A 27,520-nucleotide genomic window follows, 5' to 3' on the forward strand; every position below is an offset into this window, starting at 1 on the left:
GAAGTAGTGACTGCTAGTATCGGCTGAATCTATTTTAGTCTATCCAGTAAAACCACAGCATCCTGAGTTCCTTCAATCACAAAAAATACTTTCATTTGAGTTACGGGTAATAAAAAAATATAGATTCTGCAGTTAGAGTATGCTGGGGTTTAGAGAATTAGAGAATTAAAGAGATTCTAGCATCAATATAAATTGCAGTAGTAATTTACAAACAGAAACAATTATTCTGTAACAATAAAAGAGGAACAGTTTTCAAGTGGCATGGGCACTAGAGTGGGACTCAGGAGACCCAGGCTCAAATACCTCTTTCTTCACAGACTCTCTGTGACACCACGGGCACTTAGCCCTGCTCTACACTTAAAATTTAGATCAACCTAGCTATGCTGCTCAGGGGTATGAAAAACACCGTAGTTAAGCTGACCTATCCCCCAGTGTGGATGTGGCTAGGTCAATGAAAGAATTCTTCTGTTGGACTAGCTACCACCACTCAGGGAGGCAGATTACCTACATCCGTGGAAAAACCCCTTCCTGTTGATGTAGGAAGCATCTACACTATAGTGGCATATGTGCAGCTGTGCCACTGTAACCCCCATTGCATAGACATGCCCTGAATCTCTCTGTGCCTCTTCCCCATTTGTAAAATGAGGAAAATAGTACTTCATGACCAGTGCTTAGATGCTACTGATGGGGCCATAGATTTACATAGGCTGGAGGGATTAGATTGTTATCAGTAAATGTCGGAAAATGTCGATTTCACCAACATACACAAACCAATGAAAAGCCATTTCCATCAATGATCATCTAAATTTACTATTAGGCAAAGAAAGAAAAATGCTGCTTGAGAACTTAGAGTGTGATTTAAGGATATTTACTTTGTACATTTTGACATGTGATGTTGATAGATTGTGTTTTAATGATTGTAAAGCTTTAAGTTTAGAACCTCAACATCTACTATCATTAAATATTTATTCTCTGTCCCCCCTTAATTTCTCACAACTGTGAAAATTTAAAATCAATAAAAATAAAAAAAATGCTTAAACCCCATAATTTTACCCAACAATGACAATTTAAAATTAATAAAAATTTCAAAATAAACATTGATATTATCCATCAAAATTATAAAAAAATAAAATTGAATTCTGCCTAGTCTAGATAGATAGATGTGCTATTAAAAAAAAGCATAATTCTTTCAGTTTTGGGTTGTTAATACAATCTAAGATTTTGTGTACACACACACACATGCACACACGGCCAAATTCTACTTTCAACAGCAGTGGCATAAATATTGAGTATTTTCATTCAAATAATCTGAGTTGCTTTGGATTTAAACTGGAATTGCGGAGAACACAATTTGTCCTTTTAATATTTAGCAAAAGTTAACTATTAGTGTTTGCTTTTTATTTACCTTATACAATAAGAAACTGAACTGATTTGAATTTTGCTGAATTGGATGAATAAAATACTTCATTAAAAAAAAGTAATATTAATTTAAAATGCATTTTGTAAAGGATAGTGACGTGAAAAATGCTTTAAATATATGTAGACATTACTTCATTTTAGTCCTGCGGGGGGACTAGCCATCGTCCCGGACATAGGCAGCATGTTGTGGTTGGATCCCCGCTGACCTTAGTGGCAGAGCCACTATTAGGGCCCTTGGCCCAGTGGAGTAGGGAGGACCCGGGTCCCCCTACCCTAGGCCGCCACCCTTCCCCAAGGGGCAGCCCACTACCCTGTGAATCAGGGATGCCTCATTGCCTCTGGCCACTAGGCCTGCCTACCCTGCAGCCCAGGGACTCCTCACGGACTCTGGCTGCTAGGTCTGCTTACCCTGCAAACCAGGGTCTCCCTCAGAGACTCCAGTCACTATGCCCAGGTACCCTGCGAACCAGGGAACCACTAGTGACTCCGGCCACTAGACCTCGAGACCCTGCGAATCAGGGACCCCCTACAGACTCAGGCAGCGAGGCCTTGACCCCGCGAATCAGAGATTCACCACTGACTCTGAACCTTAGGTTTTATTGCCCTGGGATGCAGGACAATCTTGTCAGTGTAAGTCCATCGGGTGTCCTAGCCCAAAGAAATGAGCGCTCGAGGGTTGGGGTGTACTCACCTCACACTAGCTGGGGACCCGCACCCTGTCACAGTTGCATATAATTTTGACTCTGATTCTGCAAAGACTTATGCATGTATTTAACAAATCCCATAAAACGTAGGGCCTGTGTTTCATAGTAAGCAATGGCCACCAGAAAACTTTGTGAAAAAACAAGCTTATACAAATGAGAGTAATCATTATGCATATTGAGGAGCTTTCCTCACATCAAATTTGCAGACATTTTGAAAATATTTTTTTCAATAGAAAAAAAGTCTAAAAATTTAAAAGACCAATGTCTGCAAAATTTCACATTTTTCTTTATTTACTAGTTTTCACAGAACATTTTGGTTTTACTTTGGTCTCCCTTATCAAAAACCCTCATTAGGTCAGAAGAGAAAACAAATTTAGTGATTTGGTTCTAGGGTAAAGTGTGTTAAAATGTTTACACAGTGTAAATTACTATAAGGTGAATGCACAACTAGTTGAAAGACAGAATTCAGTGGTTCCTCGTGGGAGGGTGTACCTAGAGAAGTCCCAAAGGGGTCAGTCCTGGGTCTGGTACTATTCAATATTTCTATTAATGATTTGGATTATGGAGTGGAGAGTATGCTTATAAAACCTGAAGATCACACCAAACTGGGAGGAAATTATGATTAGAATCTAAGCAACCTTGACAAATTAGAGAATTGGTCTGAAAACAACAAGTTGAAATTCAATTAAGACAAGTCCAAGGCAGTACTCAGAAAAATCAAATGCTCAACTACAAAATGAGGAATAATCGACTACGTGATAGTACTGCTGAAAAGGACCTGGGGGTTATAGTCAATCACAAATTGGATATGAGTGATGCAGTTGCTAAAAAGGCTAATATCATTCTGGGGCATATTAATAGGAATGTCAGATGTAAGATACAGGAAGTAAATGTTCCACTATTCAGCTCTGATGAGGCCTCAGCTGGAGTACTGTGTCTAAAATCTGCATGCTACACTTTAGAGAAGATGTGGACAAATTGGAGAATGTCCAAAGGAGAGCAACGAAAATGATAAAAGGTTTAGGAAACCTGACCTAAGAGGCAAGATTAAAAAAAAAACTTTGCATGTTTAGTCTTGAGAAAAGAAGACAGAGGACCTGATAACAGTCTTCAAAATATGGTAAGGGCTGTTATAAAGAGAACTGTGATCAATTGTTCTTGTCCACTTAAGGTAGAACAAGTAGTAATGGGCTTAATCTGCAGCAAGGAAGATTTAGGTTAGACATTAGGAAAAATTTTCTAACTATAAAGGTAGTTAGGCTCTGGAATAGGCTTTTAAGCGAGATTGTGGAATCCCCAATATTGGAGGTTTTTAAGAACAAGTGGGACAAACATCTGTCAGGGATGGTCTAGGTTTACTTGGTCCTGGCTCAGCACAGAGGATTGAAATGGATGACCTCTCAAATTCTGTTCCAGCCGTATATTTCTATGATTCTATGAAGCCAACACATTTGGAACTATTTGCCTGTTTGGGGCTATTGCCAGTGCAGAATTTCTGGTACTTTATCTTTGCATTTTTTCAGTAATTTTTGAGAATGAAAACTGCCTTTTCTACCAGTTAATTATGCTTTCCACTTGCTGAATAAGTTGCAAACCTAAAGTTTAGTGAGGCTGCAGCATTAGCAGTTGCTGTGTTTTGTAGCACACAATTGTGTACCAGACTGAATATAGTGGTTGATGCTGTGAGACCTACCCCACCCCACCCCCCCAAAAGCCCAACATTCAAGGACCTAGAGAATAGTCAAGGACACACTTGTTGGATGTTGTAAAAACTATTACTCATTGCAGAGAGTTAAAAAGGTTGAGTGTAGCATAGTTTTCAACAGAAAAGTTTGTGATTTTTGTTTTCACAAAATTTTCAGCTCTACTCCACTTCACAAAAACACCACATAATTTGGCATAATTAGCAATCTTCGAAGTTTCATCTATACTGGAAGGAAGAGTTGTGTTAGCTAATATGTTTTACTTATCACACTGTTAAACACCACTTAACATCTAGGACAAGCAGTGTGTTACTTAAAACATGTTAGTTTACGTGTTTTCTAATACAACTCATTTTCCAAGTACAGATAAAAGCCTGAGAAGCCCACGACTGGAACAAGAAGGGTATTTGAACAGTTGTCTCGGGAAATCTATGCGGCATATGTCCAACCTTATGCCTTGCTTTGGACAGTACGATTACTGTCTTATTTTTAAAGCATTAAATTCTCACACAAACACACAAAACGTGTGTGTGTGTTGGGGGGAGAATCACATTTGCTAGGAGATACTTATGGTGGCTCTGAAGTCTGAAATGACCTACAGAAAAATATTCTGTGATGCAAAAGTACTTTCTGACTCTCAAGTCAGCTGCTTGCTTAACATATCATTTGTTTATAGAAGTTCTGTGTCAATGTTCTGCTCTATGAATGTAGATAGATAGCAGTCAAAATGTTAAGAAAGAAACTGCACACTTTTCAGAGCTGAATGAATACTTACTTCTGCTTTTTTACGTGCTTCCATGGCTTTCATAAGCATCATATGTTGCCTTCTCCTCTCTCGTTCCTAATAAAGCAGATAAAATTAGAACAAGACTCAACCACAGCTACAAAAGTGTCTTTTTTATTTTAAAAACTCAGTACAAGTTTAGCATTAATAGACAAGTCACAATAAATACTATATATAGGACAAGAATGGCCAAGTCTGTGCATGTTTTAGTTCAGGTTTAGAAAGCAAATACAAGAACAATCAAAAGCAAAAAGGTAAAGCAATGAACATGGAGACAGTGTAAAACAGAAAGCATACAGCTTTACTTATGGTCAGTTGTGATGCTCCTTCATAAGCTGGCAGAACAAAAAGCATAATGGTTGGCTGGAACAGGTCAGTTACCTTACATCTGCTATTAGAAAGCTTGCAATTACTAAATGAATAGCCAATTGAACAGAAGGCTGTATTTCTGATCATTTAAAAATATAGTGAAAGGCTGAGTTGAAAATCGTTTTAACTTCATGTTTAATTAAAATCTTGCTGGAATCCAATATGCCACCAACAAATAAGTATGCTGAATTTTTCTGTATTGAGACCAGTTTTACTTAAACTAGCCATGGTTCATACGCAAACATGAATAAAATAGGATATTCCTATTTACTGATGCCTGTTCCTCAATGCAAAGCCAAAAAAGGCTGCGCCACAGATTATGTTAACAAATTTAAATGGAACATGACTTATTGTACTACAGAAAAAACTAGATAAGTTCCTTCAACTTTAAAGTTCTAAGGTAAAATCCTGGCCCCACCGAAGTTAATAGGAGTTTGTCATTTACTTCTATGAAGCCAGGATTTCATCCCTAGTTTCATTTTTAGATTAAAATATTATGCATTTACCATTTACTGAAAGCTAGTGTGCTCAGCACTGGACAAATCTGGGGAAAGACATGGTCCCAATTTGTACAGTAATTCTAACCCAATTTGTAGTGTTCTAATCCAAAATTATATTAAAAGCTTTATACTGAATCCCAACAAATGGGATAAGACTTGCAAAATTTGTACAGTGATTTCCTATTAAAGGTAAAATGCTAATTTTGCATAAATTCATCACTGATTTTACATAATGGTCCAACTCATGTTGTGATATCAGTAATGTAGATTTCCAGTCAACAGCCTCATATATGGATCACAGAATTCAATTTATAAACACGTCTGAGACAAGTCATACTTTTTTTCTTTAATAGACAAGACAAGCAGATGTATGCAATGCACTGTGCTGTAAAGCCATGCAGCAGTATGTAATATGACAGCAGCCAGTGCTACATTTTATGCATTGCTATGACAACCATATCACAACCAAATCACAATGCGGTGTTAGATGTACAAAAATAAACATACCCATACCATATCTAGTCTATGCCTCTCCAACTCCTGGGAGAAAGAGTTGGCACAACATTATGAAACAGAAATCACAAAGTCGTAAAACCACTTTATAACCCCCACAAAGAGACCCCAATACCAAAGAAAGTCAATAAACCCATAAGATGAAAGAAAAATTTATGCAGGAATCAAAATCAGAAATTTATACCAAAAATATTTTTGAAGACTTTTCCCCCAAATAGCTTAAGCAGAAGTTAAAAATTAGCATTTGCTACTGTTCTGATAACTGTATGCATACCAACCTGATGTTTCAGAAGAACAGCCTGCTGCCTTCGCATCTCTTTTTCCTTAAACATAAGAACAAAAAGGTGCTTCAAATACCTGACAAATATTATTTAGCAGTAAGATGCAATTTTTTGAGCCATGCTAAAATAGGAAGAATCTGCATTCTCTGTCTCTTTACTCCTTTATTTTCAAACACTTCACATAATATAGGAACAGTTTATGCTACCAAATTTACTGAACTGAGCATCAGGAGATGCCAATAACATTTGGCTACACTGAGAGTGCATGATTTCCAAATACAGCAAGTAAGTTTTTCGGCACTGATAGGGATAAATGGGATATTTGACTACAACGTTACACAAGTAGCAGCAGAGTTTTCCATTATACTCAACATAAAACAGAAGCAACACTGTATGCAGTGCTATTACATAAGGGTTTGGTGAGCACGTCTAGAACTGCTCAAGCCAAGCATAAGGTACGGATAACTCTAGTATTGACACTTCTATTTATTTATTTTACATTATATATATACACACACACATGCATATGCACGTATATATGTATATGCACACAGACGCGCGCGCGCGCGCACACACACACGCACACATATGCACAGTACTTACTCTACATTTCTATTACAAATGTAATACCTTATGAAAAAACATTCTGCCATACCTACAGTTCTCATATTAGTTCACAATTATTATGCACAATCACACAGTTTTTATTTTTGGAAAATAAAAACTCTGATGCTCATCTAAACTAACCTTTATTCGTTTCTCAGCCTCCAATAATTTGGCATTTGCCGCTTCTTCCTTCTTTTTCTTTTTAGCCTGTGCATGCAAAACAGGTCTCAAGGTCATGCAACAACACCACTAAAACTGGAAAATAATCTCAGACTAAGTAAAACTACATGCCTCACAAGGTGCAAAACAATACCACATATTATGTGTACATAATAACAGATTTCTTCCCTAGTACACTTTGCATTATCAGTAAGTTCACAATTAACTTTTTTTTCTTTTTAAGGCAAGCCAGAATTATGAAGTCACATTCAAGATTTATTTTACTTGGATATTTGTAACCAAGATACACAGCATATAGGAAAATAGTTATTTTTTAAATATGGTTGGAAAGAGATTAAAATTCTAATCATTATATAAAACGCTATATAAAAAACTTTAGCAATCAATGGTTTACCACTTTTTTCCATTTTAAAATACACATTTGATGTAATTGAAAATGTTCAGTTGAAGCCAATGTAAGGACTGCTCATCAACACATTTTGGGAATAATATTCCCATCCATTTAATTTATATCAATATCAGTTCTAGTATAAGACAACTGAAACCAAAAAGAAATCTGTTGTCAGACAAGTCAGAAATGATGATCTGAAACAGAAATCTTAAATTTAAATTCCTTTAATTTAGTTGTATGTGACATGGCTACATTATATGAAGCAACCATCTGCAATATGGAAGCTTATGTCTTTTAAAAATAGATCATGCACATTTTTGAAGATCAGAATCATGCTGTTCAAATATCAACTTCACAGCCAAATGTTAAATATTTTCCTTCTTTGTTACTGTAATCTAACTTTTAAAAACGAAGTTTTAAATCCATTCCACAGTCAGGAACTAAATTTCATATAAGGCAGATTGCAATACTATTTTACTCCCTGATTCTGCAAATACATATTTTCTTAACTATAAGCATGAGTACTCCTTTTGTTATCGATGAGACAACTGTCGTGTTTAAAGTTAAGCATACGTATAAGCAACTGCAGGAGTGTGACCATAGTTTAAATTATGGATCAATATTCTTAGAATTTCTGAAATAGTGAGACAGTTAACAATTTGAATCAAGACTGTGGAATTCCTAAAGTAGACCTTACTTGAATCCAGTGACGACAAACATGCAGTTAAGACTTTTTTCTTAATTATAATGTTCTTGAAACGTATGAACACATTTAAAAAAAATTATACTTAGTTTATTGTTTCTACCTCTAAAATTTGCTGAGCCCGAAGTTCTTTTTCCATTCTGATTTGTTGAATTCTCTTAATTTTTTCCTGCAAGGGGGGGGGGGGGGAAAACATCTTTTAACCCTTTTAAACAACAACAAAAAGTATATAAAAGATTTTTTTTTACATGAATGAAAAAAAAAAGTGAGAAAAGAGCCATAATTATTTTTAAAGGAATGAGCACGTGTACATAAGTACACTTTTTCTGAATCTTACACACATTCCAGTTGATTATCTTGAACTACAATTGTCTGTGTTTGGTATTCTACATTAACATTAGCAAATATTTGATGCATCTCTGAAAGCACTGAAAATGGAATCTATGCCTGTGGGTTTATGTTTAGGCAGTCACAACAGTTTTTCTATTATACTAACTTAGAGAAAAGGAAGCACCCTGATGATCGCACAAAATATACAGTGTAGGCCAAATCCTGGCTTGCAATGGTGGAGATGTGTAGGGATGGGTAGAAATAGGGGCTGTGGTGCTTGGACGCAGTCTGCTTATACAGGGAATGCTGGGGGCTGTGAAATCTTCATTGCTCCCTGCTATCTGTTGCTTAACTCTTGCAGACATCGGGGGCTGGGAGCATAGCCATTCTTGAACCTTCACTGATCGGGCTACCTGGCATATTGCATGGCCCAAAGTACCTACCCAGTAGCAGCCAATATTTAGCCTAGCCATATCTGATCTGGATGAAGTATGCACAATTAAGTGCTGTATACTTTTATTTCCACTGAAAACTAGCCTATCAAGATGGATAGTCTGAGTTTGGACAACCTTACTTGTATTTCTCAGAGGGGTGTGTGACGTTATGCACTATAGAGTAAAAGTAAATAAATAAGTAAATCTGGAAAACAGTCGCCACAGCACTTTCAGTCATGGTCATTCCCAGAGACTTCAGCATGCCTGTGAGCTCCTGAGGCATGGGAGGAGCCTAATGCAGTCACTGTACAGTTTTATTTCACATGTCCTGTGTTGTATACTTTGTGCCTTGTAAAAAGAGATAGTATGTGCTGCAATTGAAAATGTTATGGCATCCTATCTAAGGGTTTATTGTTTCAGAACAGCTGCTTGAGGAACATCAATTAAAAGAGCAGAGCATGTCTTTCGATGGATATTCTGTTATCTGGACAAACAGGAGAAAATATGAACCACAGAACTCAGGGCATAGCAAAGCCCTTAACTTATTCCAAGGGATGTCAAAGCAGCTTTCATCAGGCTGTGTCATACAGACAAGCGTTCAAATGGACATAGTATCAAGGCACCTGTAAGAGAAAAGTCTGAGTATGATATGAGCCATCAATTCTCTATTCTGTGTGTTGGAAATTATGTCACCACTGTATTTTTTGGAGTCTCCAGAGAATAAATATGTCATGAAGAGGAGTCAACTTCATCTCCTCTCCGGGGCATGGTGAGAGTTCCTGCACAGTACCAGAAGTGGGCCCACTATGGTTGGAACAGTTTACTAAAAACAATATTATGCCACCTCTATGTTCTCTACTAAAACTTTCTAAAATTTAAACATGTTAAAAGTCACTCCATTTTCTGTGCTGGAGGCTAAACACACGCCAAAAAAGACTAATGGGGGGGGGGGGAATCCCCTCTTAACCATACCTTGACCTCCCAGGAAAGAAGTGTGAAAAGCACAAAATTAATCCTCTAGGGTCACCCACAGTTTTACCACCATAAGTATATTTAATTAGATTTCTTTAAAATGCGTCTATCCAAAGCTCAAACATCTCAGCTACCCGCAAATGTCACCATACCGCCCAGGGACAGAGGCAGTGAGCACAGATCAAAGAGCTTAGTTGCAGAGTGCCCTGTGGATGAAATTCTGTTCTATGAGCAGGCAGGTAGTTGCACTCTGCCCTAGCTGCAGTATCCAAATAATATTAAAGGTGTAGCCCCAATGTAGAGTGCAAAATGGCAATCCAACCTCTCTCTTAATACTACTGACTGCACTCTCTCAACTGGAAAATCATTCCACCAATTCACTAATCTCTCTTAAAAAAAAAAAAAGCCTCTTACCTGCTGTATGCCATAGTCATAGTTAAACAACACTTATGTCCCCTCATTTTAATCTAACAACTTCAAGTAGATCAAGTTGAATGAAATACACTCTAGTTTAGGGACAATAACACTTCAAATCTTAAAAATTACCATTTTGTTGCTCTCCTCATACGCAAACCTTCTCCATTCCATTTATTATCTTGGTATCCTACCCTTATTCTCTCCATTTTAACAAAATTTTTCTTCAACTAATGTGACCTACACTGCATATTTCACAAATGTGGTACCAATACACTCAGTGTTTTTTGTATAAGTTAGCTAGCATAATATCCTCTTGATACAAGCCAACATACTCTTAGCCTTTACTGTACTACAGAGTGGACTAAAATTTTATATGTTGAGTTTCTCAGCTCAAATCCTTTCCCTCTCCTTTCTTTACTCATTCAATTCTATTTTGACTATACTTAGCCACACAAAAAGGAGGACACTATGTTTTATGTGTTAGATTAAACAGTCCTTTACCATGTAAAAGTTTCTAAATGCCATTATCTGAATAAACTGATTAAGTTAACTCAGACTGAAGAGGTTTACTCTCATGCACACAATTGCCATTATCTTCAAATATTACTTTAATAGGTAATCTCTTTCTATTAACATGTTTGGGTTTTTTTGTATTCATGTTTACTAAGACATTGAGGCCAAGATTCTGATATTACTACTCATAGTGACTGAGTAGCACCTTACTCTGTGAGTGGTCCCAACTGATTCCACGGACAACACAAAGAATAAAGTACTATTCAGCATTGGCAGAGATGTTACAATCTGTTCCATGGTGCACTAAACACTACTGCCCTAATCAGAACTGCTCAACTTCATATACTGCTAAGTCAGAGGAGACTCTAGGTGAAGTGGTAGAGTCTTATGTTTTTGGAACAAGAGACTTACGTCCTTTTTCCTCTGTTACCATGACCCTTGCTGGGTCCTCAAACTATCCTGTCTGCCTCCCCAGGTCCCCAACTACAGTCTCTTGCCAGTCTTTGTTTAAACTGGGGAAGCCCCAGTCCAAACAGGGCTGCACTGTGGCAAACTTAAGGAAGTCTGTTAGACAGGGACAGTGTCTCCTTAACAGTGAGCAGTTCTGTTTCTCAGTTAGCTATCACCTGTAAATCTTTCATTCTCCTTGACCCCTTGCCCAATTTCCCATTCACTTGGCAGCAACAGGGCAATCACAGGGGACACGTAGAAAGAAAGATATGTACATAGTTATCTGAAAAGTGGAGCGGATTCCTTATGTCTACATAAATCTAATTTTCACTTCCAGCATTCAGACACTGACAATGTGCACTATCAAGGTTCTCCGAAATCCCATTCAACTGCATAACCTTAACTCTGACCTCTTTTTTTTTAATTTTTCTTTTTTTTTAGGTAGAAACAAAACAGCACACAGGTCTTTATCACAACTTGGTGGCATGTATTTGTTACTGAGGTCAGAGTTAATGCTGCTCGTAGAGAAACAACTATTAGAATTCTCAAAGTTTTGAAGTTGGATTGTGTTGTTACTACACAGGACCCAGATCCTGCTATGCAAGAACTAGAGCTGGGCAACATTTTTCAGACAAAATGGGGTTGGGGGCAAAAAATACAGATTCAGTGACAACAAAATGTTTTTTTAATTTGTGTCAATTTTGCTGAAATGTTCATTTAGGAAAGAAAAATAGAAAACATATCAAAATATTTCAACATTTTCAAAATGAAACCTTTTGATTGTTTCGTTTTAATGATATTTGTTTTAAAATTGCCTTAGAATTGATTTTTAAAATGTCAAGGACATTTAAAAAATGGTCAAAAATTTTATTTAACCCAAATTATTATTTTTTTATTTGACTTTTTGATTCCCTGAAAATTTGAGAAATGTTGGTTTTCAGTCAAACCCAGGTTTTTTTTAACTACTTTTTGAAATAGCCAACAAATTGAAAAATATGTTATTCAGCCAGCTCTAGTCAAGACTGACTAGTAATCATTTCTAGATGGTGAGACGATCAGAGCATACATTATTTCATCCCCATTAATGACTCCCCAAAGCCAAAAACAAATACAGAGAGATCTGGGTTTACTTGTTTCCTGTGGCACCTGAATGCACAGTCCTATTATGTGAGAAGATTCTATAAATAATATAGGCCGACCTCACTTAAATTTGGGTTGCGCTGCAGGCACTTTTTCAGTATGCTGAGCAACACTCTAACACAAGCGCCTTTTTTTAAAAAAAAACAACTGAGCTACAAACGCAATTGATCAGCAATACACCGTTATAAGTAAGCTCCCTGGGGCAGGGACAATCATTTTGTTCTGTCTCTACAGCACATAGCACAGTTGTGTCCTGGTCCATGACTGGGGCTTCAAGGCACCACTGTAATTTAAATAATAATAAAATCTATAGCAGAAATTGACCAGAAAGGCAGAAATGTATACCAATGTTCACTCTCACAGGTTACAATCAAGATATGGTATCAAGAATGTGATAACAAATCCCGCCTTGCACAGATATCTGGTGAAGCCTGTTTAAAAAGTGCAAGGTATTTCATCTGGAATACGTTCCCCTGGCTCCATGGTTGGGTTTTATTATTGGATTGAAATGAAAATCTCAAGTAAACGCTGACTCCTCTTTCCACGCACAAATTAATTAAGGTACTTTTGTGTTTCATTTTCTTTATAAATCAAAGAAATATTGTAACTGTACTGCACAATACAAGGACAGTCAAAGAAATGCTGATCAGGATATCCTGACAATCTTAATAAAGTTCTCTATCAAAAAATCAGAATGCCTAGGTTTTAACTATAAACACACACAATTTAAGCTTCTACACAAGCAGCAAAGTTTCTATATCAATATGAATACAGAACTTAAAATAGCGCAAAGAGCAATAATTTAAATACCTTTCTTCAAAAACACAATGCACACCACACACTATTTCAGAAATTAACGTGTCCAGTTCACTGCAGGGAATAGAATGAATGCAAAGAAACCCAGTAAAACAATTGTTTTTAGAATTTCAGGCTTCAAAAGCATTCATTTAATACTTCATTTATTGGGATATTTGTTCAAATGATGAAAAACCTGCTTCCACAAGTAGCTTAATTTATGAATGGCTAAAATATGAAAAATCTTCTTGCTGTTGAAAGTATTACATATGGTTAAGAGCTTTTGCTATAACAATATTTAACAGTAATTTTTTATTTAAAAAGCAAGCAATTTGTACTTTAATTCATCACTATGCTTAGATATAATTGTTCTTAAGCAATCCAAAATCACTGGCAGTTTCCTCTCTAGCAGTTTTGACTGAGCTATTTTGATGTTTACATAAGCAGCTATATCACCATTTCTTTTTATAGAGCCGTAGAGTAGTTGAGCATATAACTAACTGGAGGGCCAGCTGTGCAACCCTTATTCACATGTGTAGTACCACTGAAGTAAACATGATCACGCAAGGGACATATTCACCAACATGAGTAAGGGCTGCACAATCTAGTCTTTCAAAATAAAATACAACATATGTTCTTTATAATTAGATAACTAACAACTTCAAATTTTAACAAGTACACTGTATAACCTATCAAATATATTGAAAGTATGAGTTTAAATAAATAAATAAAATACAGAGCTTATTTAAGGAATACACAAAATTTACCTGCTGTTTCATTATCTTTATCTGTTCTTTTTGCTTCCGCTTTTCTTCAGCAGCCATAATAGCTACAAGTAAAACAAAAAATGTAACATCAGCAGAAAATGACTGAAGAACAGTAACCTAATCTCGACAATTCTAAAGCTCATCTGCAACTATGCACAATGTCTTAGAGGTTTACTACTTACCTTGCTGTTTTTTTGCTTCTTTGGCAGCTCGAGCCTGTTCCTGCTTCTGAAGTTTTCTCAAAAGCTTTATTTGTGCTGCTTGCCTCGCTATTTCTGTAACACAAAGAGGAAATATTAAACACATAGTCACAGCACTGTCTCACATAAAAGATCTAACTTATGTGTTCAGACTTTTTCATATAAAGAAAGAGGAGACAAAGAAAATAGTGAGTTTATCTTGTACATATTTATCCTGAAAATGTTTAAATATAGAATTCTTATACCAGGATATCTTTTATAAACAAATACCTCTAACAGCTTCTCAAATGAACATGGATGCTTTCTGTTATCTACACAAAAATTATGTATAATTCTGAAAAATGAAAATAATTTACTTTCAATCAAGTGATAACATCAGGATAAAAAATTCTGACCCACCTCTTTGTCTCTTTATAAACTAAACTATTCCATATAAACGTCTAATCCTTTTTGAACAATCCCAGGAGAGAGGGTTCAGATAGCACATACTACACAGTACACTCTCATAAGGTTAGATTTTGCCACTCTTTCAATACTTCCATTGATTTTAGTGAGACTATTTGTGAAGTAAGGTGGTACTGAAGTGAGTTAAATTTTCAACCTGAGTCACAGACACATTACATTTGTTCATTCTTGTCATTTTCCCTTAATCTAAACGATAAGTAATTTAGACTACAAGTATATGGCTGCTCTCTGTGTATGACAAAATGTAATAAAATTTCAGGGTACAAGACAAGGATGTAAAACAGCAGAGCTCACAATGAGTGACATAACAGTGAAGAGGTCTACTGGTTAAAAAAGAAAAAAAAGCAGAAAAAGTTAAAATGACAGTTTATGGACGGTTTATCGTGTAACAAAAAAAAGAGGAAAAAATGTAAGTGTATTTTAAGAGAATACATCAGTATTTCATGTAAATGCTAATGAAAACTGAAAAAAAAATCAGATCTTTTTTCTAACACTGAATTACAGAAGGGTGCTATTTGAAATGCCTGAAAAACTTATGTTTTCCAACAAAAATAAGAGATGAAGTATAAGGATTTAAAGATGCAGTACAGACAAAAATAATTTTTTAGCAGTTACTCTATACATAGGGTGGGATTTTCAAACACATTCAGGACTGGTGTAACTCTGCTTCCACTGAACTCAATGCTTAAACTCCATTTGACTTCAGTGGGAACAGAGTTAGGCCAATACTAAGTGCATTTTCGTATAGCTATCATAGAATCATGGGGGTGAGGGACAAAACAAAACAAAAAACAAACTAACTTACTTATAACTTCTCAAATCTTTTGTAAGAAAAACCCGGCCTTACACTGGGTATTTATGAAATTAAGAGTACTGAAGGTCTTGGACTTCTGGAGATTGTTCGTTCAAGCTCTAGAATTTAAGGATAGGAGTTTTTATGCAGTCAGCTCTCAGTGCCAAAGGATGATCTGAAAGAACAGACCCCTCTACTTCTTCACCACAAGAACTCTATTTTGCATAATTTGAATCAGAAATGAACCTGGAGCTCTTTTAATCTCTTGAAAGACTGGTAAAGGAACCAGTCATAGAGGACTATCTTTTTGGTGCAGTAGGAATATTCAACTGAGACATTTGGGCTTGATTTAAAAAAAAACAAAAAAACAACCCACCACCAACGATGTGCAATTTAGTTTTAGTTGGGGATTGGTCCTGCTTTGAGCCCGGGGTTGGACTAGATGACCTCCTGAGGTCCCTTCCAACCCTGATATTCTATGATTCTATGAAACAGCAACAACTACAATAGTTTTTTATATTATTTGACTACACCACACAAGAATCCAAAGTAAAAGACAAATTAACTTATTGACAGAGATTAAGCTACTCACAGAAAATTTACTCCAGAAATGCACACTCTTTAGAAGTATGCACATGTGTCAACTTGTGAAATTGAACTATTGAAATGAGAATTTCTAGAAAGGATGGTGTGTGCCCTGAATCACACGCCAAGTACTTATTAGTATACTTTTCTACCCACATAAGCTCCAGGAGATTGCCTAGCTCCATAATGTTGACCACACAGTTGAGACACGTATTTAACAGTAGAAGAAGTGAAAAGCCCTGAAGAGCGTAGCTCTTTAGAGGAGTTTACTATCAAAGAACAGAAGTTACAAGATTGGTAGGAAATGTTTCTCATTCTTGGGATCCCATACATAGAAACTGCATTCTTTGGATATCGAAAGGCAGGAGTAACTAGACAAGGAAATGTGCATCTAAGAAGCTAGTCTTAAGAAAATATTTTTGCAGTACTACCATGCCAAAAGGAAAATAGTCCTTTATATCAGTTTTGCAATGTTTTACTTGTCCTTCCTTTGGGAAAACTATTTTTTTAAATAGGTGAATAAAATATTTTTTTATTACCACACCAGTAACCGAGTGTGAGGAGATTTTATTCCAGGACTAGTAAATTTTCATGATGATTTTCTAAGGAATATTTACACAAAGTATAAAAAGTTATCATCTACCCATGCAGGTATTTATAACACACACTGTATAGATATCTCGCTGCAGAATATGAATGTCCGACAAATTCTTCAAGTAAGTAAATGTATGGCCAATTCTCAGAATTGGTATATGTTTAAGAAAAACTCTGGATGCCACCCATGAAATGAGCCTGGAACCCCCCTATTAAAAACACTTGTTTCTTTTAGATAGCCTGACATATCCAAATACATGGAGACACAGAACAGTTGACAGGGAGAGTGCCAAAATGCATCTGATTGGACTAGCAGTTCCTAGTCTATACCATTATTAATTAGTAAAGATTCTGAAAGATTGAGATCACAAGACATCAGGTTGAAATCGATATTACTCTCGATGCTTGAGAACCTGAGTGGGGAAAAGGAAGCCAAGGTGGACATTAACAGGCATAATAGGTCCAATACTAAATATAAAGAACCTCCTGTAGCCATGACAGGGCTATGAGAATCATCTGTCCTTGAAGAATGGAGAAAAGCAGACAAGAGAGTGCCTCCAAATACCTATCTGCTTGCATGGCCTCTTTCAGTGTAGTATCTGGACACCTCTATGAAATCTCAAACAACAGGAAAATTTGCAAACAGGCACAGGGAGGGATATCTTTTACTAATACAATAAAGTCACTAGAGAAGAAATAGTCACTGCTGAGGAAATACACCCTAATTTGCTCTCACGTTGCTATTGTAGGTAGAGGGCTGAAAAAGGAGGCATTGTGGTCTAGTGGTCGGAGTGCAAATCAGGAGATCTGGATTAATTCTGGCTCTGAATGGGCAAGACACAACCTCTCTAGCATCTGTTTTTGCATTTATTTTTGCACTTCACAGGGGTGTCATGAGGCTTACGCTGTTAATATTTGTAAATTGCTTTGAGATTATCAGATTGAAAGCAATATACAAGCAACAAGTACTATGGTGCTGAGTGGACTCTAATGAGATAGAAAATGATCTAGCTACCTTACCTGATATCCAGCTCCAAGCAAAAAATACTACCTACAAAAGGTATTTTTAAAAATGCACCCTGTTTGTTCAGGTAGAACATTTCAATCATCTCCAATGACTGGCTCTTTGTTGTGTAATGCTCTTTGCAGGCACAGGGGGAAAAGGCACAATGAATCTCACAAAGAGGTAGTCAAGGCTTAGATATTTTATGTATGAATCCTGTGCAGCACAGCAACAGACAGCGTATGTTCACATTCACCATATAAGCCAGATCAATCATGAAACCCAAGAGGAAAAATAACACTGAGCCGTAAGAGAATTTTGTAGAATATTAACTTCTTTTAGGAAAATGTGATGCAATTTTGAAGTACAGCACTGGGATGAAGGTTACATGCCTGATGCTTATTTTTCGGATCAGATTCTCATATCCGTATGTATTTTAAAAAAAACTGTTAGTGGTACCCAGATGTCCGCTATTACATTGTATAAATTTAAATAAAGTTAATATTGCCCAAGCTTATTCATTTATTACACACACACACACACACACACCCTTTACACCTCTCTTTAAAGCACGCTTATATCTACTTGGCTTTAAACTGAAGGTCCAGGTCACACTTTTGACAAGATTTCAAAAAGCAACTTGCAAGGACATACAGTAGCAGAAATAAATAATAATACTTGCCTTTAGGAAAATGGAACATCGTTACTTTCAGGTTGTGGAAACTATAACAAATTTCTTACCTTGAGCTTGCAACTTCCTTAACAGCTTTGCATCAGTGTTGTCTAAAAATTCAGTGCTACCAACATTTGGAGGTCGGCCTTTCCGACGCCTCATTCTTGATTCCTCTCTAGCACGCTGTCTATCTGGATTTGGCGGTCGTCCTCTACGACCTTCCATAGCTCTGATACGGGGAATGACTTCCTCTTCTTTCAGAAGACACCACTGCATACCCTTTTAATTAACATATTTCATAGCCATTATAAATAAAAGTGAAAAGAAAACAAAAACACACATCCACAGATCTGGTCATACATGCAAAAATGCATATGTCTATATATGTAAATATATTTACACAAAAACATGAAAGTTGGTATTAGAATGACTGTGGTGACACAGAGCAATTGCATAGGTATTGTGGGATTTATCAAAAGCATTTCTACAATTTACCACTAAAACTTACAAGATCTCAAAGCTAATTTACTGAGTGAAACACCATTTGTTATTACATATGTGCCACTACTATATTGCTTCTAGTTCTCTCTTGCCTAAATAGCCCATTCCTCAACTTAGCAGATTAGGCAGAAGAACAGATTTTCCCTTAGCCTATAAACTTCAAATTTAACTACTACGCCTGCACTTATCCATTAATCAATGTGATGTTTAAAAATCTGACAGGCTATATGTAAAAACCATTCTGAAATTTATAGAATATAAGGAAAACAGTAAAAGCAGGAGAACGGATTGTGATTTTTACTTGTTACTTTTGGAGGGTTGGATATCTCAGTTTTATAATAAATAAATTGAAAAACCAGAAACTCATTTCTACCTTGCGATTTTATTTAGTACAATTTAGTTTTCACCTACTGTGAAAATTAATTTGTCAGTCAACTAAAATTAAAAACTAATCAAAAGTTTTCAAGTAGTTATAATCTGCTCTATGACCTTAATTCAAAGCTCTGGAAATTGTACAGTCTCCTGAACAAGGTAAGAAGCACTAAATTCAACCCTTTTTAATTTCTCATGGCACCTAAATTCCTGTTGCTATAATACCAAGAGGTTACTTTTTAGATAGCTTTCATTTAATTGACACAAGAGGGAACCTCATACTGTGTCTATTAATTAAAACAGTTCCTTGATCTATTTGATCTTGCTTGATTGAGCTTGATCTATTTGGAAATGTGGTATCTCTCACTGCTTTTCCAATTTTTTTGGAATGATAGGAAGAAATGATAGCTAAGGTTACTTCTGGGAGCACGTCATTTACTTAATGAAAGCTTGTCAAGGACTCTGAAAATGTCTGCCAAAGCAACTATGAAGCCAGTCACATCTACTTTTTTAAAAACTACAGTTGATTCGCAATACTGAATTTGTGAATTAATAAGTCCACAAACAATAAAATCAAGTATGATAAACCACAAAATGCGTTTTGTTAATTTATTTTGTCATTTATGTTTAAATTATTTATGCTAATCTTTCATAATATGCTAAGAAATGTTTCATAGAACATTCTGTAAAAGGAACTTTTTAATAACATGAGACCCTCACATCCAAAAGCAGCTACGAACAGAAGTTGCACTGATATTTTTCAACTCTCCAACCACTATGAAGAAAGATATCACAAGAATCCATACTGTACTTAGCATGCAGATCTTCCAAGAGGCATACATTAACTGATATCCAGCATCAAGTGCAGAATCCATCTTTGTTAAAAACTGAGTGAAGACTTCTCAATCCAAAATCAGTATCTGTACCACTTGAGCCAAAGTAGTATCTTACATATCTGTCAGCAGGAGTACCATTTATTATATACACTATATTGTTTTTCAGGTGTCTAATACCTCAGGGATCTCCCCCTGTAGTTTATCATAGACTATTTGTCTTTTTGAGCCATGTAAACAGGACTAAATATTGTCTCTCTTTATTGTCCATACCAACCTGCAACCTAGTAGACAACTTCTCATATGCTTATTCATGAGTGAGGGAAAAAAATGCAAAACAAGATTCAGAAACAGATGAAAAAAAATCAATCATGGTTCAAGGGTAGTTCAGATTGTGCTGTACTCGTGTTTTCCCTCCTTTTGTACTGTTTCCAGCAAAAGATACCACAAACTGAGGGACACTACATTCAAATACATTAACCTTTGAAAAATCCATCATCATCAAAAGTAAGAAAAGCCATATGGATTCCGCCTTTCCATGCAACATTTGATTCTATGGACAAGATTTTTCCACTGGTGTAAATAAACATAATACCATAACAAAAGGAATATTGATTTATATCAGATGACACTCTGCTCCTGTATCTATTTTATCCAGTTTTTTAGAATGCAAAACAGGAGATATTGGCAGGACATGACATTGTTTTAGAACAAGAGTCTAAAGGAAGTATCTCTTTCAGGTCTTCTTGAGGTATCGAATAATGTTGGATGAGTAAACACAGACTGGGAAAAAGCAGGCCGAAATCTCATTGTAAATTTCAATCATTTTAGACGTTGTTGAATTCTGGGAACCATTGCTTATTCAAAAAACGGAATCTGGCTATTCCATTTAGACTCCTACATAAGTTTAGTACCAGCTTTCAGTGGTATCTTCAAAATTACATGCCTTGTCTCCACTAAGATTTTACATCAAGATAGCTAAATCAACGTAAAAGCACACCTTTTTTTTGCAGTGGAGACATAACTATAGTCCATGTTAAAACAGCCTCAAGGCTACTCTAACTTATTTTAGCTAGTAATCGACTCTTGAGGCTGTTACATAGCTGAGGATTGCTGAAGTGCAAATCATTCTATCCCATCACTCCTACCAGCCTTGACACGACTCATATGCAAGAGTAACCCCCTATGTCCTGTGATGCTGTAACACAACTGAGGATCAGGACCAGAGTTCCTGGGTCCCAGACTTGCATTCAGACCACTAGCCAGGACATATATATCTATAGACATACAACTGTTTTTTGTTTTTAAACAAACACAGCAGAAGACCTATTCCCAGGTAGTGGATAAATGTAATCTGAATGATATCATCAAAGTATGTATTTCACAATTGTAACACAACATAAGAGGTTTTTGGAACAGGAAAGTGAGGTTGCTTACGTTTACAGTAACAAATGTTCTTCAAGATGTGTAATCTGTATATGCATTCCACAGTTGGTGAGTGTATGTCCAGTGTCCACAAGTTGGAGAATTTTCCTGTCAGCGGTACCCCTAATGGTAGTGCATGCATCATTCCACAGGGGCATAAAGGGTGAGAATCCATGATCCCAGGACTCTGAAGTAGCAGGCACAGAGGTAGGTAGTGGAATATGCATATAGACTACACATACTGGGTCAAACTGATGATCCATCTAGCCCAGGATCCTGTCTTCCGACAGTGACTGGTGCCAGATGCTTGAGAGGAAATGAAAAGACCAAGGCAATTTATTGAGTTATCATGTCGTCCAGTCCCAGCTTCTAGGAGATCATCCCCTTGTCATCCAGACCCAGCTACCTGGCTTCTCGAAGAACATCAGTTACCATAAAGGTGTGTAACCTCTTTCTTCTTAGAGTGCTAGTCTGTATGCATATTTGTGACAACTCCCAAGCAGTTTCCCCTCACTCAAGTCGACTAAGAGGTGTCAAGAGTATGGACTGCAACACAGACCATGTGAATCTTGCATTGTCCCTAGCAGCCTGCACCAACATACAGTGTTTTGTGAACATGTCAGTCCACCTTCATCCTGGGTCCTCTGCACTGAGGCCACTATGTGGCCCTGGGGATGCAGCAGGGATGGGTCTAGCCTCAGGTGTGTGGGTGACAGTCTTAACCTGCCATTCAGGTAGTACGACAATGGGACCACCTGCTCTACATTCCAAAATCAAAAAGCATGAGAGACCATGGTGCCAAGGACCGGCAATCCCCACACTGCATCATAGTGGTACCACGCTCTCTCCTTAGTCCTGGGTACACACCTTTTGACTCCCTGGGAGAGATCTAGACTGCTGAGTCCTGGGATCAGGCTGGGGACAGCAGTTGGCTGTCTTGAGTCAGAGGACAAGACAGCAATGCTCTGGAAAAGACTGTGCCCGTCCCATGAGTGCAGGGGGAACATGACTGCATGCTGGAAACATTGAGGCCACTGGGTCCAGGAATCTGGAAAGCATCAGGAATTAGTGTGACTCCAATAGCCACATATCTCTGGGGCCTGCAGCTAAGGCCCTGAGTGGTGGAGCCCCAACAGGTTGTTGTGGCATGACTGCGAAGGTACCTGAAAGCATGCTGAAAGCATCAGGATGGCCTGTACCAAAATCAAACTTTTACCAGGTACTGAAGTAGCTAGTGACCACTCTGAGTTCTTGGTACCAAGAAGGCTTATACAGCTGTGACAACTTGGGGTGGGGGGATGCAGGCTCTGGTACTCAGGGAACTTTTTCTAAGTTTTGAGGCACCCTTGGTGTCCAACAGGCTGGTAGTTTTATGTGGCCTTTACTTTGGATTGGGGAGGGTGATCTCAGCCTCTTCTTCCTCAAAGGCTTCCACTCCAAGTCTGCCCTGTATCTGACCCACTCACATAGCAGGGTCCTAGAGCCCGGGTTCCAGCCCAAGCCCAGACACCTACACAGCAATGAAACAGTCATGCAGCCCATGCCCTGCGAGCCCAAGTCAGCTAGCACGAGCCAGTCACTGGTGTCTAGTTGCTGTGTAGACTTATCCTGTATGTCTTCCAAACAAGGCAGCTTCAGACAGTTTTAAAGTCTACACTGGGGCCGATTTCAACAATCTTTGTTCCCCCGCGGGCCTAGATGCCTAGAATCTGGAGTTGGAGTCCAACCTCATTGCCTGCTCCATGAGAAAAGCCTCAGGCATGCCTCCCTTGAGTGCTGGGTCCACTTCAAGAAGGACCTGCAGATTTCACAGCACCCTGAAGTATGTCCTTCTGGAGACAAAAACAGATACCTCATGTGTCCATCATTCAGAAACACAACTGCTTCGCACAATGAGCAGTTCTTAAGCCTGGGGAATTGCTGTGCTTGAGCATAGTGTCCCACACCACCTGCAAGCTTGGGGAAGGGCTTCCCTCCCCCTGTAGCTTCCATGTGCAGCTATGTGACTAAACTCAACACTAACTAGCCAAAGTGGAGGTAAATTTTACGAGAATTGCTCTGACATATACCATGACCAGTACAAAAGGAACTGAGGCATAGCAAAACAGCTCTGCTCTTTATACCCTTGTGTAATACACATGGAGAGGAAGGTCCTATGTGTCAACCCACTCCATAGATATTGCCAATTAGACAATTCTCTAACGCATATACATGAGATGTGCGCTCACCAACTGTGGAGTATGTATCTGGACTAGCACTCAAAGAAAAAAAAGTTCCTCCAACCCAACAAGTTTACATTTTAAAAACAAATCTTAATCCCACTTTTTTGCTACCCTTTCCTTCTTTTTCCAGAGAAAAACATACAGGCATTTTTAATTCCTTAATTATGGCAAGAAGATAGAGATTCCACAAATAAGGATGAATGATGGTTTCTATCCTTAATATTATACATTTCAGTTACTTACCTCTATAACTTATTCCATATATCAATTAATATTTTCATGAAGTAGCTTGGTTCAAGTCCCTGTTAATCCTAAACTAGAAAACTAGGAGTTATGTACCCCTTTTTTTAGAAAATTGGTACCAGTCTAAAAATATACTGTAAATCACAACTATATCAGTTCCTTTCATAATATAGAAATCCTTTATTATGTACCTCAAATATTCTTTGTTTTCAATTAGGAAAAAAATCTCTGATTGAACTAAAAGAAACTTTAGGAGATTATCATGCTTTCAAATTCTTTTTTAAAATTCATTGTACCGAAAAGCATTAAGAAATGCCACTGTCAATGCAGTAGGAAAATCCAGGTGCATTTCAACCTGGAAAATTTAGATTGGAATGTTCTACTTTCTACAACTCAACAAACCATGTTCTGAATTTTACAGTATGGTTACCTGAAGTTATCATTTATTCCAAATTTGCTTTTGATATGGTGCTTCTGAGCCTAAAAATACCTCCAAATCACCTTGTAAAACAAACTATTTTTTCATATAAAGAAAAACTTCAGAAAATATAACACACTGAAGTCACTGGCAAGAATTCTGCTGATTTCAGTGAGTGCAGGATCAAAACCATAAATAGTTTTCCATGCATCTTTTTCCATCTTTCAATTTGAATTTTGCAGTGCTCACAATCAGATGAGACTGATACAATAACCTGGATTATGATACGCCACAGAACGCAAAGAAAGGCAGAGAGAAGAACAGGAAAAGTAGCAGTAAAAGGCCCCAAACCATAAAAAGTGGAGGAGATGGAATCAGCAGGAAAAAAAACTATTTGATGAGCAAATTTCTGGAATAAAACTGATAATTTTCTATACCAATAAGATATAGATAAATTACTGGCACTTTCAGTATTACAACAGGACACTAAATTTCAGTAACGTACATACAGATACCATTTTCATTAAGTACTAGCTTAATTTTTTGGTTGACTTACTGTAAATGCTTTGTTAGCTGTTATCACTTTAGTTCAAATGTTTACATGACAATCTAATGAATCAAAATCTGATTCATGAAGTATAAATATAATTTTAGAGCTTCTTAATCATACTAGGTTTTTAGGCAATATGTTCTCTTTAACTCCATATTTTAAAAAATATATGGATTAGAGTAGAAAAACAAAAATATACACACTAAAAATTACCTGATTGAAAAGCTGGGCTGATGCCACATGTAATAAAAATGCCAATGAGGAATGCTTAAGTTTATTTTTGTCATTAAAAAAAACAGATATGAAAACAAATTGGCTAAGAGATTTTGAGAGACAACCTAAGCCTCTAGTTAAAAAAAAATCTAGATTTACTATTTAAAATGTTTGCAGTTTTAATGGTATTTCAGATAAAAATCAAGAAAAAAACGTAAATATAAGATTCACATGCCAGTTATGTCTGGAAAGTGCAAGTGCTCATGACCTTAGTTTGAAATGGATCAGATTAGTCTGTGGTATCCAATGCTGATTGGTGTACTTTAAAGTTAGGTAACACAACACTCACAAGTCACCTTCAACACAGATAAATTATAAGAAAAATGGTGGTAGTGACACAGAATAGACATTCTGGAATCACATCACACACCGAATATATTAGGATCATGCTTTGTAAGTACTAATAGGTATAGAATAAAATTTAGAAGTAGGATCTGGGCTTGTAAGCATAAACATATATAGACATATATAAGACAACATACATATAGTGTGTACACACACATGCGCACACACACACAGTGTAAGCATTTGAAAATATACTACAATAACTTGAATGATTATGTATGACAATGTAGCTACTGGGAACAAACGTTACTCTCACCAAAGATGTTATCCCAAGCACACCTATGTTATAATAAAAAAAAGCATCTCCCTAGTGACTAAAGGATAAAATTACTTACCTATAATTATTGTTCTCCAAAGACAAACATCCTGTACAGATCCACTATTAGTCTAATATCTCCAGAAGGCAGATATTGCTAGGGCTTTCCAAGATTCTGAAATGGCTCCCTCCTCCACCCAAGATGAAGGTAGCAGCTTTGAGTTTCAATCTGAGGAATCTGCAAATTCTTCCTGTTTTCTTGTCAGGATTTGGTCTTTGACTAAGTCAGTGCGCATTATCTAGTTACATATCAAGCATCACAGTTTAGCTTCTACACTGGAAGCAAGGGGTTGTGGGGCGGGGAGGAGCAATGCTTTAGCGGTACACTTTAGAAAGAAATCTGGATGAATGAGCCACAACTTCTCTTGAAGTTCCTGAGACATGCACATTGCAGAGCCTGTTCTGCCATCCTCCCATGTGGTGTGGTGTGTGCTCCTTCCCAGCACCCTACCATTTCTGCTATAAGGTATGGAGGAAAGATAAGGCCAGGTCCCAGCTCTTCTAGACCAACCAGCAGTGGAGCTAGGAGAGAGCAGTGTTTGCATGCCCAATAGTATTTAGCATTTTACCTGTAAGGGTGCACAAGGCAGGAGGTCTTTTGTGGCCCCATCCCCTTGCCCACCTGTTATAAATTGGGGACAATCCAGCCATAAGAATGTACATGTGTAATCTGAGACCACTGGAAATCTCAATGTCTTTTAACAGTGTATTATGGGAAGGTGTGATCTGGGTGTGATAATAGTGCTGAGGCCATCTATACCACCATCCCAAACAGAGTAGTATTTGCTTATACCTACTTGTTCTGTTTTAGCCTCCCCTTTCATGACATTTTTCTTTCTCCTAGTAAAACTGCTTTGACCTGAATGTAGCAGAAGCAATAAAAACTGGAATTTCTGAATGATATTTAGAAGAGGTTTGGGACAATTCATTACCCAGCCTTGTGATTGAACTGTGGCCCTTCCTCAGTTCCTCCTTTCTGAAGTTTTGCAGTCCCAAAGGAGGGCAGGGAGTGCAGTACATCCCACTAGATATAAAGTAAGAGGGGTGGAAAGAAGTAACTAAGGCTGGGGACATGTGAGATGGGAAGAATATAATAGACAGACAAGAAAAAGAAAAAAAGAGGGGTTGACCTGATGTCCAGGAAACTAGTAGCTACTTAAATCTGAGGTTCAATAGCGAGGTACATACCTACATGATTTATTGATCCTGACTTATTCAACCCTGGGTTTACAGTGGCTGATGTACATGGGGCCTATAACATTAACTTCCTCAAGGGGCCAGAAGTCAGCCAACGCCACCCCAAAGTGAGCAATTTGACATGGCTTCAGTTTTATTACAAACATTTATGCATGTTTTGTAGATTGATGTATACTCCTACAGGGATTCAACTGCCTAGGCAAGGTGTTTTGAAATTCCAGGAATTGTTGAGCACATTTTCCTGATGTCTGTCCACATTCATGTGGTGATATACAGGGAAGAGTTATCTTTAACAATAAATAAATATATTCACTGACATGAGATCACAAGAAAAAATGGAAGTCCCTAAGCTGGACAAAATAGATGGTGGTGTCGCACAGTTCAATCATAATTTATTCTTCTGTGAAGTGGCTACTTTATCCACAAAAAGCAAAGTAGAATTCTGCCACACTCAAGTAGAATGTTTGTTCATACAACTGTGCATAAAAACTGGATCCTTCAGAAAAGCTAATACTGTATTCTCTACATAGTAAATACCTGT

At 37.2% G+C, this 27,520-nt stretch overlaps 1 protein-coding gene across 16 annotated transcripts in view; it reads right to left on the minus strand.

The window, feature by feature from the left end:
* BAZ2B (bromodomain adjacent to zinc finger domain 2B) overlaps positions 1 to 27,520 on the minus strand; it is a 272,852-nt gene that overhangs the window by 69,077 nt on the left and 176,255 nt on the right. For 9 of the 16 annotated variants that reach the window (XM_074967399.1, XM_074967410.1, XM_074967400.1 and 6 more), the window contains 8 exons: positions 18,353 to 18,563; positions 14,154 to 14,246; positions 13,972 to 14,033; positions 8,257 to 8,322; positions 7,021 to 7,086; positions 6,271 to 6,315; positions 5,987 to 6,019; positions 4,602 to 4,667 (listed from right to left, as the gene is read on the minus strand). In XM_074967399.1, coding sequence (XP_074823500.1) covers positions 4,602 to 4,667; positions 5,987 to 6,019; positions 6,271 to 6,315; positions 7,021 to 7,086; positions 8,257 to 8,322; positions 13,972 to 14,033; positions 14,154 to 14,246; positions 18,353 to 18,563 — 642 coding nt within the window. The remainder of the gene's footprint in view (positions 1 to 4,601; positions 4,668 to 5,986; positions 6,020 to 6,270; positions 6,316 to 7,020; positions 7,087 to 8,256; positions 8,323 to 13,971; positions 14,034 to 14,153; positions 14,247 to 18,352; positions 18,564 to 27,520) is intronic. The other 7 variants (XM_074967398.1, XM_074967412.1, XM_074967401.1 and 4 more) reach the window with 5 other exon arrangements.

This window comes from Natator depressus, chromosome 11, assembly GCF_965152275.1.
Source record: "Natator depressus isolate rNatDep1 chromosome 11, rNatDep2.hap1, whole genome shotgun sequence".
In the NCBI taxonomy this organism is placed as follows: Eukaryota; Metazoa; Chordata; order Testudines; family Cheloniidae; genus Natator; species Natator depressus.